At 40.8% G+C, this 12,767-nt stretch overlaps 1 protein-coding gene across 1 annotated transcript in view; it reads right to left on the bottom strand.

Annotated features, from left to right (window-relative positions):
- The window catches only part of ITGAV (integrin subunit alpha V), a 402,152-nt gene that overhangs the window by 126,264 nt on the left and 263,121 nt on the right, over positions 1-12,767 (bottom strand). The window contains exon 18 of the mRNA XM_078680488.1: positions 4,974-5,111. Coding sequence (XP_078536614.1) covers positions 4,974-5,111 — 138 coding nt within the window. The remainder of the gene's footprint in view (positions 1-4,973; positions 5,112-12,767) is intronic.

Genomic DNA, 12,767 nt, shown 5'->3' with positions numbered 1-12,767 from the left:
TGGCCATTTTGCAGGGTCAGCTGAGCCCTGAGTAGATGCAGACGCCTCTGCTTTCTTCTTCTGCTTTTTGTCGTAGCCGTGCCTCTTTGCAAAGCCCTCAAGCTGTTTCCTAATAGGACGTAGGGCTGCTGCTAGGGCCTGTTGGACAGTTTGAGGTACCGTAGTCTCCATGGCCCTGTTCACTGAGGACTGGACCGAGGCGTCCAAAGAATTGACCAAATTGTCCTCTAAAACAGCCTCCTGCTGTCCTTCATAAGACTCCTCCTCAGCATACTCCTCAGAGTATTGCTCCCACTCTGCCATTGTCAGGGATGGCTTTAATTAAGTATGCCAATCCTAGCCTCAGATCACCGATATCAGAAACTGCCCAACAGAGACAGACACAAGGAGGGTAATGGGGGGTGGGGCAGCCCACCAGCACACAGAATAACACACTAGACAAACCCCCTCAGCAAAGCTGTATTCCAAGCAGGTCAGAGATCCAGGCCAAAGTTCTGTTATGGAGAGCATGTGCCCACTCTGAAAGGCCAATATTTTACAACCTTCGAAGGCGTTTTGAGAGGCAGAACGTTCACCGTGCAAATACTCGCGTTTTTTTTAACTATAAGGGATTCGCGCCGACTGAGATCCGCCCAAAAAAGAGCCCAAACTCAGCGCGTTGGGGAGCGCGCTGCAGCCAAGAGCCACCCGGACTGTAACCGCGTCATAGGGCGATGAGGGGAGCCCTTGCGCATGCGCGAGGGGCGCGCTAATGAGGGGATAGGCCGGCACTCGGGACCTAGGCTCAATCTAAACGGTGACAGTCTGCCCCCGGTCAGCGACCGTAAGTACCACGCTTCCGCCCACGGCGCGAAGCCAGTATCAAAGCCACAGAGGAATGAAAATGAACGCGGGCAAAGGAGACGCGCTGCAGAATACGCGCTCGCCCGACTATGCACCAAATCCCTCAGCTATGGGTTTTAACGATCTACAATAAGGCAAGTCAATAAGCTGCATATACAATTCAATAAATGACCTTATCAAGGTATAATCATAGAAACAATGCAATACAGCAAAGTGAGGAAACAAGGTGCACTTATCTCTTGCTGTGAGCAGCAAAGAAAGAGGAAGATGGCTGCACGCAAGGGGTTCTTATGGACTATGGGGGCGTGCCTATGTACAGGTCATCATGGGAAATGTAATTGTTTTATTGTTATTTAATGAAAATACGCATTTTCATTGGCTGCTGTGATGTTTGCAGTAAAGAATGAGAAGCATAATCTGAAGCCTCCAGTCCTGTAATAGAATCGGGAGGCCCGGAACCCACTTAGGCCTTCACTGGGGGGGGGGGGCACTGCGGGTGGGAGCCCCCGGTCCAGCTTCCCTGCCGGGGAAGTCGGGCTATTCACCAAGGTACTCCGTCTCACATACACCGTGGGGCTGCCGAGGAGCCCAATAAGATTATAATGGCTTCCCCATAAACACCCTCACTGCAAGAGACTTGAAAAGAGCAGCAGAGGCTCCAGTTAAACCCCTCTTGGCCCCCGGGGGACCTAAAAGTAAGCGCCGAACTGCTCACATTAATGCTGGACTGGACCTGGTGGGTGTGTAGTGTTGCCCAGTGGTGCTCACATTACATCGGAGGTGTACCCTGAATTAACCCTAGCACAGGGACTGTTTGCTGAGAAGATACCTGCATCAGAAATCTTACCTCCATTAGATGAGAACCTAATGCATGCTGTGCCTGTTTCTTTGATGTCCTCTTATTCCGGAACTGTTTTGATGCTATATTCATACTTCCAAAGTGTTGCTTCGTGAAGGAAGTGCAGAGGGGGAATGTTATCTTTACTGATGTTTGCACAAGAAATGTTGTTGCCTATGATGTCCCTGAATAGCAGGAGTGTTACTTGATTGAATTGATACTTCAGAGATGTTACCTACGTTAGCTTAATCCGTAAAGAATGTTAATTGCCTGAACTAAAGAGATTAGATAAAGAGTCTTGGTTTAAACAGCAACCTGGTGTGGTGTCATTTTATTGCGTGAGTATTCTTGAGTCAGTGTGAGTATGTGCTGCACCACTGCTTTACACATTGCCTTTGGGTGACTTCCTGCCTCGCGCCAAGCTACTGTGTCGGAATTGGTGACCCCAGTTCTAACAGTCCTACATATGTTGATTCTTTGTCGCTTACTTGTGTGTAGGACTTTATTTGTGTGGTGCACCTTGTTGAGTTCCTCACTCTTCTTCTGTAAAGGTATTCAGTCAATGTGGTTGGGTTCAGTTATGATTGCTTGTGAACTGATAATTATGTTGTTCTGTCTTCCCCCTGTGCTTCTCCCTCTCCCCACTTCCTTGTTGGTCTCTCCCTCGTGTGTTTCTCGCCCTGAACTGCTTTCTTGCTTGTTTGCTTCTCCGTCAAGTGCTGCTTTTCCCCTTCTACTCCCAGTTACTATACAACATAGAGTGCGGCGGAGTGTAGGCAAAGTAGTACACAAGGGATACTGGTGGAAAACACATACATTCTCATGAAGTGTTTAACCAAAAAAGAAAAATGTTGTTCACTAAGCATTAGCAGTAGAAGGACACAATAAAGAGGATACGATCCAAGGGAGGGACAAAGACAGAAGAGGAAGGCAAGCCCAAGTAAGGCAATGAATGATAGCAAGTTATTGAGAGTGACAATAAAGACAACCAATGGTGGTAAGCAATGAGTGAGCACTAAGCACACTGTTACTTCACGTAGATCTTTTGCAACCAGCCACCTCTGTACTGTCTGGTAGGAAAGACCTAAAAAATAGTGCAGTTTGCTAGTTTTGCCTTTGCTCTATAGCTGATCTGAAATGTAAACAATGAATGTTTTTTTCAACCAAAAACACCATTCCACTTTACAATGCAAACTTTAACAAATACATTAAAGTGACACAGTTGTTACAGGCATTACATTACCATCAGTCATAAGGGAAACAAGAACTCCATCATGGAGAAATGACTAAACGACAGTAAAGATCGTTAACACTCAACTGGTTCGAGCTAAGTTACATAATGGCGCACTCGATTAGAAATCAAGAAGCCTGAACAAAAATGTTAACCTTCATTTCCAATAGATAAAGCAGCACAATTTGCAGTCACAGATGAACAAACTCTAAGAATCGTCCTGCATGCAACAGTGGAATCAATTTTGTGGCTCAAAAGAAGCTCCTTAGCAAATAACTGTCAAATCTGCCTTGAAAGACAGACCAGTTATTGATGGAAATGTAATCAAATTTAGGATTGATGTTCAAACCTGCTTTACATGCACGAGTTGCTAGATAATAAAGGGCAGACTGACAGAAGGCTCCATCCCACCTATCAGAGCCTTGCCTGGACTACGTAGAAAACAGAATTCAAAGTGTAAATGCTTGTTCAAGCAAGGCTGAATTTTTTATTTTTATTTATTTATTTCACTTATAGAGCGCGCTATCACCTCGAGAGGCATCCTGGCGCTGGCAGACTCGACAGAAAAAGGAGGGGCAACAAATCACAGGCTAAGGATTAGGAAAAGGTTTTTAACTGCCTTCTAAAAGCAAGAAGGCTGGTGACCTGCCTAAGTTCAGTGGGAAGAGAGTTCCAGAGCTTGGCCGCAGCCACACTAAACGATCTACCTCCTGCTCTCGATCTCCTAAACCTCGGTACGGTTGCCAACCTGGCCGAGGAGGAGCGTAGATTGCGGGCCGGCACATGCCATGAAAACTAACCCGTGGAGGGCTTTAAAGGTCAGACACCTGAATACCTCAGCCACTTCTATGAAGCAGAAATACACAGCTAATTGATATCTGTATTTCGCACAATGTTACCAGCAGTCGCGTATTTATTTGATGTGAAATGAAGATGGCAGAAACATAGCTCAGTTCGTTGAGTGCATACTGCCTATAACTGATGTCTCATGCAGGCCAGACATCTGAACCCCTTGCAGGATCAGTTCAGTCTTTCATTGCATTTACCATAATTGTTGGATTGCCTAGTTCCTAGACCTATATATCATGATTATAGAGCCTTACAAGGCCCATATCAGTGTTTTATAAGTAATGCAGGGCTCAGTGGAATTGAAACTACATCACCTTTAGGCTCAAGCAACCATTAGAGGATGGGGCTATCTCCTAACTCCATAATTATGCATCAAACCAACCTGTTCTCTCCTCCTCCACTTGCCAGTTGCATAAACAAATTCTGAATTACAAAAGGAGCTTTAACCCCGATGACAGTATGTGGCACAGTCTGCTGCCTTTCATACCCAACCATTGCCTCCCAACCAGGTAAGTCCATGTCTGTCACCTCTTTGAATGGAATAGAAGAGGTCTGGGAGGATTTAACAAGGAGGATATATCTGCCTTGGATGCTCATTAGATTCACTTCAGATGAACTAGAATGCAGCTATAGGAAACTGACCCATAGACTAGCAGTCTCTGCTCCTGTCTGAACACAGACTTAGTCATGTAGGTGTCAGCCGGCCGCTGCCCACCATTAGGAGAGATGGGCCCAGGCTAACACACAGAATCTTCTTCTCCTGCTTTTCTACAATTTAAACTAGTGTTCGCTCTTCTAGTATCAACTTGAAAATGTGTCACACCACATAGGTTATTCTTTCTGTATCTGAAAAGAGTATTCTTATTTGCGCCAAAAATATAGAAGCTATCATGTTTCTAAACAGTAAGTCTGTTCATTTTGTTATCAACATTTATCTATGAAAAAAATCCTTAAATACTTGCTTATTCTCATGATAAAAGTCATTAAAGATCAAACTCTTTTATTGTGCTTATTCTGATACAGATAGACAGAAGAATAGGTCACTGTGATCAGCATTTGGGCTGGAGTCACATTACTGCCATTTTCCAGAAGAAGGAGAAACATGAAAACCCAGCAAATAATACATTTAACATAGATCATTTTTATTCGGATGGAAAATTAAATCACAGTGAAGTCTTCAATAGAAAAGATCAAATAAACAGCAAACAGTACCTGTCGACTAATATTAGCAGGAGTGAATTGGTTCAAAATAGGCTGCAGTCCTGTGGAGTCTGCCGCTGATTTGTAATCCAGCTGGTAGTCCATAAATATGTTGATTGGAGTAAGTTTATCTCTGAACTCTGAATCATCCTACATAAATCATAAGATTTATTATTAAAATACCACACAATCACAATACTCACATCAATGGCCTAGAGTACAGCAAAATATAACAGATCATCTCTCATTTACATCCAAAAGTTTCTGTCACAGGTCATGGTAAAAAATAATGGAAAATGTGCTCATAAGATTGCAACCTCTAAGACATAACTTGCCCTTAATACTTTTCTCTTGTGTTTTTTTTCCACCACATCAATGCTTCTTAAATTAATTATTTAAAAAGAAAGTCATTTCTTTAACAATAAATTAGTTGATCTGAGTATTCATTTATGGGTCTGAATGCACATTAAATACTTCACATATGCATTCATGGGAGAATGTGCACATTAATTTGAATACAGTTCTGTATGTTTCAGATACATAACATAGTATGCATTGTACTGGAATTGTTAATTATTGTGCATGATCTTATGTTCTTAAATTAGGCAGCATTTATTAATAAAGGACTTTTAGAGTAATTTTTATGTTGTGCTGTACAAATGCTCATGAACTATGACTTTTTTTACATTCGGTGCACACTCCAGTTATTGATATGTCAGGGCAACATTTGAAGTGCTGCATTTTTAAAACTGTAGCATCAGTTTGTCAGTGTGCATATGGTCGCTGTAAGATATGAGTACTTACTACTTAGTATAAATCGTCGTGCTTCTGACCTATTTATGCTTGTGTGTTTTCTAGAAGAGTCAAAGAATGTCACAAACTAGTTTATAATTGTTTTAATACTGTATCATGTATAGTAATTATAAACAAAGCTATTTAACTAGAACGGGAATTCCTGCGGTTAAATTCATAAATTGGCATAACATTACAAAGAATAGGCCAGTGACTAAAACCAAAGTTGTCCTTTGACAGAATGCATGTTGCAGTGAGTTGATAGACAGTAAGTCACAGTTATGCCGTACAGTGGTAATTATATGTAATTTGACAGTTTCCCTGTGGTAATAGCTGAGCAAAGGAGAGTTTACTAGTACACAGGCTCTATATAATGTGTGTTTTGGGCCAGATTTATTTTTACTTTCTATATACATATTTACATAAGTAGGACGTTATTTATTGCAAATTATTAAAATAATTTCAATGCTAAATTCTATTGCAGTATATTTAGCTTCCCTAAACAAATAAAAATGTAAAATTAATGGTAACCATAGCATTTCTTCTTTCTTTCAGTGCGGGAAAAGAAAGCATTCACAATAACAGTGCTGCTCTCAGAGCATTATAAAGCAGCACACCTGACAAACTCATTCTTGCAGGTTGAACCTCGATTCATGCATCTACCAATGAATCCTCCCCAGTGTGTGAAAATAAAAGTTGTATGAGCAAAACCAGTCGGAAAAATGTTATAGGGCTGCACTAATGAATTGGAAACATGGCCAGGCAGCAGGACAGGCTCTTCGGCCAACGCCAGTGCCTGTAGGCAGTTGGATGAGGGGATTTGCAGCCAACCCCATGGCCTACACAGCCAAAAGGAGTGGGATTGGCTGCTTGCGTGGGAAAAACTTTTGAAATTCACAGAAAAAACATTATAGTAATGTTGTAGTTAGATGATGATTTCAGTGACAATGTAATGTTTTAAAAGTATTAAAAAAACACAAAAATTCACCAGTTAAAGTTTCCTCAAGTAACTATAACTCGTGCCCTAAGGTGACTATAACTCACACCTTTGATATGTACTGCTAATTACTGCACATATTACGTCACTAATGACATCTTCTATGACATCATTGATAATATTACTGCAACATTTGCAATAAAATTCTTGATGGGAAAACAGTGCATGGCAGGGCGTGACTTCTTGATAAGCCAGACTATTTATTTGTGAGTTTTAAATAGTGGGAACGAGACCAGAAGGTATCAGAACGCTTTACAGAGTAAGCACAACAACAATAACATGAAGTACATAGAAAATAGATAAAAATATACAGTAACTGTAAAAAAGGCAAACGGTATACAATGGGATTAGTAGGCAAAGTGTCAAATTTACATAATGTATAAATAAAAATATGTATCAACATTATATAAAAGAAGAATATGATAGACAGAGGGAAGGGAGGATGTAAAGTTCTGAGAGAGATATAGTAGGGAGATGCGAGAGTAAGGAGAGTAGGTGCACAGTATTTCCCTGAGGTAGTGAATGAGCATGGCAACATAGCACTTAAGAGTTGAGTTAGATTGTATCTCCGTGCGCTCCTTGGGTTTCAAATGTGAATGGTTTAGGATCCTCGTGTTGGTGCAGTCCTTGTAACACTGTGTCTGTCAGTGCCTTAATAATATGAATAGAGAATGTGGTCACACGATCACAAAGGGCGCACTCTTTTAACTTGAAACCGGACTGGTTTCTCCTTACGTTAAACAATTTGAATCTTGTTCTCATAAAAAAGGCTTTTTCAAAATGTTACGTTCATAATACTTGGATTTATTCATAGAAAGATTCATCTTTGGGTTGAAATCAATTCCATTAGGTTATTCATTATATTCATGAATACTTCAAAACTTTACATTGTGCCCAATGCATTTCGGGTTGCAAACGGAACCCTTCATCAGGGGCCTGTTAGAAATGAAAACATACAAGACCTTAGCATTCAAAAGCAAAACTGTTCATCGAGTTCTAACAAAAATATACAATGTTTTACTTGACTGTACACATTTTCAAAAAAATTACCGTCACTGAATAATGCAAAATCTACGGTAACTCAAAGTTTATGTAAGAACGAGTACGAGAATGGTTCTAGAAAAGTGTAAGGTTAGATTGATAATTAGCTGAAAGAACGTGGAGTATAAGTGCAGCGTAAAGGCGTCACTGTGAAAGAAATAACGTGCAAAGCAATAGCTTACTGTTAGTGACAAGCGTGAAGTATAGTGTAGGCGATCCGAACGCGGAAGCGATGGAATGATTAGTCAGCCTATCCAATGGGTTCTTATTGTAATGTGACTGAGTCACGGGATTATATGGAAATGTTGATACGCTCGGAATTGATGGCGTATTCGTGGATTAAGTGCACATTACATGCATAAGAATATTGTTGTGGAAACTAAAAGGTGAAACATATTTACAGTGTTAACTGAAAAGTCAACTACGTATGACGAAATTGGTAGTTTAAAGTTCCGATCACGTGGTGAGGTGTAGCGGAGTTCGGATTGGTTAATAGTTCCGGTCACGTGGTGAAAATAGAGAGAGGTCTGTGGTACCGATCACGTGGGTGAAAGTAGAAGATGTATGTACTGAGTTGAAGGATAAAAGAAAGACTACATGCATTGTGTACAGTAAACAATAAAGAATGCAAAACAGTACAATGACTAAATAGGTTATAACGAGTCTAATGTCAGAAACTAAAATCGGAAAAAGTTATATGTAAAAATAAAATGTTGCTGGTTCAATGTGAACACATTTATATAGTTCAATCGAGGGTAGAATCAGCTGCAGATGCCTGGTGTTGTGTAGTGTAAATTACAATCTATAAAAAACATGACATTTCAATTCTGTCATTGATTCCAGTTGGTTGAAGAGTATTAAGTTTCTTAATCCAAAAGAAATTCTGCTTGCAAGCGTTGTTTAATTGGATCCATGTCACAGCGTTGCGGGAGTATCTCCAGTATAGTGAATTTTAATTGAGCGATTTGATGATTACAGTTCAGCCAATGCGTGGCTACTGCTGATTTCATGTTCTTAGTGCGAATGCTACTTTTATGTTCCGATATTCTTATCTTTATCATGCGTTCAGTTTGCCCAACATATATTTTGCCGCATGGGCATTTGATGGTGTAAATGACATTTTTTGAATCACATGTACCTGTGTACAGTAGATTGATTTTGTGCCCTTGAGTTGGATGCATAAAGGTTTTCCCAATTATTACATTATTGCAATGTATGCATTTTTGGCCTTTGGCCATTCCTTTGTGTTGTGGGTTAGCTGTTTTTTTAGTGTTCAAAATTTCTTTAAGGTTTTGTGATCTTCTGTATGCAAAAGTAATGTGATCACTGTATAGGTTTTGTAAAGCCGGTTCTGATTTGATTAACGACCAATGTCGATTTAAGATCTTGAGACTAGCACTTTACAGAGTAAGCACAACAGCAGAAACTTAAGGTACATATAGAGCAAATAAGTCTGAAAGGTAAGAAAGGAGTAGACGAAATACAGTAAGTTATGTTAGCAAGAGCCAGCCAGAACCAGAGTTACATAAAATTTGAGTGAAAGGACATTGCGACAATAAGTCAAAACAGAATACGTATGATAGAGTACATAAAATTTCTGAGGTAGTTGAGGAAGGGAGATGTTAGGATGGGGAGAGTCAAAGCACAGTTTACCCTAAGGTAGTTATGTATAGAGTTACATGAGGAGTGCAGTGTAAAATAAGTCCGGGACTCAGGCAAATTACGGTGTGACAGGAGGCAGCGGACACATAGTAGGCTTCAACTAAAGAGTAAAACATTAGCAGAAGTAACCAATGCAACCAAATCCCCTACTTGGCCCCAAAACATGACAGGACAGTATGGCTCACAGTTTCAAAGGTAGTAGAGAGGTTAAGGACAATGAGTATGGCTTTGCTTTTGGAATTTTAAATTGTAATTAGTTAAACGACCCTCACAACTGCTTAGACACTCCAAGGTGTGAAAACATTAATGCAATGGGGAAGAAAGCAACAAAGGAGAGAGTAAGGATTTTTGCAATTTTTTGTCTATAGCTCTAGGTCCAGTTTCTATTATTTGAACAGTAAATAATAGTTGCCCGTTTGAGCTTGATTATAGGCAAAGACTTATGGTGTGGACAGGATTCATGGGCATTTTATATGATGTGATACTTGTTTATTCTTTTTGTGTAGGACTTGACCCAATGCAATTCATAAACAGCAGATTTTAGTATTTGGTTTTAATTTACAGTTCAAACATACGTTGTTTATTAAAGTAAAATAAGCTTTCATTTGAATTAAATGTACTAATTGTTCTCAGGCAACTCCAATGAGTAGCTTGTAAACTACTACTACCTCTCCAGTGTAGCCCAGATTACTAAATTTGGAGCTTTTGCTTGACAGAATTATTATATGCAAAGCAAAGTTGAAAAGTGTGTATTCATGACACAAACCTGTGTATTTTCAGATTTTATAAATTTATGTTTCGAGAAAGATGGTTGAATATTCAAAATATATTTAAAGATAATATTTGGGTGAGAAATCATGTGTCAATTAAGTATTTCTTAACTAATATTATACCTTGGTACCAGGGGCATTGCAGCTACCGCTGTAATGGATTACTCATGTAAAGGTATTCCAAATTATAAAAACGCACTTCTTTTTCATTAGTTCCTCTTGCGGTCCTTTGAAATGCTGCCTTTTCATTTATTATTTTTATTTATTTATTTATTTATAAGGTTTTGTATAGAGCGAACATGACCCAAGTGGGTATCAGAGCGCTTTACATAAGAATGACGAAGAAATAGGAACACAGTTCAAAGAGACAAAACAAGGTACAAGTGGGTCAATGTGTCACAAGAGTAAAAATTACACAGTGGAGGGAAATAGGTAGAAGGCTATTGCAGCAGGAAATTTAAGGCAATATACATCAAGAACAAAAGGGACATATAGGTTGCAACAGATGACATGTAATAGTTAGGATATCCAAAAGTCTCGAGGTAAGAGGAGCAACATTTCTAGATCAGCGCATTGTTCTTTAGTAGTGCTTTCACTTCCCTTTTGAAAGCAAAGGTGGATGGAATGAGCCTGGTCTCGACTGGAAAGGTGTTCCAGATTATTGGGGCAATGCCTGAGAATGTATGGTTGTATGTTTTAAGCTTATTGAATTTCTTTGCCGGTTCTCCTTGTGGGCCGGGAGCCCCAGAAAGTTCCAGCTTATTTGCCAGGTAGAGTGGGGTATTAAAGTGAAGAGCTCTATGGGTCATACAAGCAATCTTTAATTGGATCCTTACCTCAAAGGAGGCTTGCCACTTAGTAGCCCCAGCCTTTGTAACTTTGTGTCCTCCCATGAGGACTGTCCCTGTTACATGTGCTTTTATGCTTTCACTTTATTTACCATACCTTGTGGGCATGCTATTTTTTGTTGAATTTTCCCTCTTGAAGCTAACACACAGAGCCATTGCATGTCTTTGTTTCCTGCTCATCAGACGCCGAAGGCGCCTGCTCAGTGCACTTCCCCCTCCCGCTTGTTTTCCTTTGCTCCAGGAACGTTTGTTCACCCGATACTGTAACTGTATAATTATATTTGTTATGCATTTAAATGTAATTGTTATCATCCCCAAGTGTTTTGTGCAGCTGATGCCAAAACTCGAACTCGGTTCCCCAGGCCCAAAGTCATCAGCTCTGTTTGTTAGGCCACATGAGTAACTTGTTTTTTTAGGCGCCAGTGTCCTATAGCTGCTTGACTGTGCCTCCAGTACAGCTATTTTATAGGGTATGCTTGTAGCCAAGCACAAGTTGTCCTGCAAGCTTTAGCCTGCTGTAGCCAATCTGTAGACCTCACAAACATACAATTGCATAGGTCTAGGCTTTAGGGATTCCTGCCTCTAACTACTCTACTGAACAGCTTTTGTTGCACGCCACTCGGACAATTAAATAGTCATGAGCTTGTCATCTCCTGCAACCCCCAATCCCTTCCGCTGCTCCTGTGCACCTCGGTTTCATGCCTGGGCCTAGGCCACATACTTGGCTGCTACTAATATCTGCCCCTTTCGTGCAGTGTGTTTAAGCGACCTCTGTGGCTTCAGCCTCCAACGGCCTCCGCTCGTGCTACAATCCCGCCATCTCTGCCTCTGCTTGATGTGCAGGGAGTGCTGCTCGCTTCTCTCACCTACTTAAAAGGGATGCACCCTGGTGCATGTGGCAGGTGCTGAGCTCCTGCTTAGAATCACTGACAACCCTGCATAAACAACATTTAAATAACATGGGAGTATGTTATTGCCCCAACAATTAAGATCTTTCTGTCTAAGCATGGCAAAATTGGGCTTTGTTTTTCCAGTCATTATAATACATTATACAGGTGTGTGGCGTGATTCTTGGGAGATGTTAATCGAATCGCATGCAAATTAGTATGTGGGGAATGTGCTTCCTGCGGAATGATAAACATATGCATTGGTAGGTATGGATGGATGTCATGCGATTCCTTAGGACTTTTAAACATTTAGCGATGTGTGTAGGATGCACGGTTCCTGTCGCTTTCTCGCTCCATGTAGAAAGAGGTGTGTCGTACAGGCGAACACTTCGTGCTGTGCCATTAAGTTCACTGTAAATCGGGCGCCCTACTTTGTGGTCTGTCACCTTATACAGATTTTGTTTTCTGGCAGTAAACTCCAACCGTTGGAGCAGAAACCTGTAATGTGCTGCTTGCTGAACTTGATAATGAGGCTATTTTGGTTGCCACTGGTGTGTGTGTGTGTTTGGAGGTGGTTATGGTGGAGGGGAGGACATTAGTTTGGATGCCTGGTCCTGAGTGGTACTTCTGCTCTTGTGTAACTGTTTCACTTCCTCTAGACAGTGCAGCTGTATCTCTATTTCTAGTGGTAATTCTCTATTCTTAGTCCTCTAGGAAATGCTGCAACTGCGTCTCTGTTCCCAGTAGTAATTCCTCATTCTTAGTCCTCTAGATAGGGCTGCAGCTGCTTCTCTGGTCCCAGTGGCAAT

Source organism: Lissotriton helveticus, chromosome 3_1 (assembly GCF_964261635.1).
Source record: "Lissotriton helveticus chromosome 3_1, aLisHel1.1, whole genome shotgun sequence".
NCBI classification, from domain to species: domain Eukaryota; kingdom Metazoa; phylum Chordata; class Amphibia; order Caudata; family Salamandridae; genus Lissotriton; species Lissotriton helveticus.
Note: the sequence above shows the minus strand (reverse complement) of the source record. Positions and strands in the feature narration are given on the sequence as shown.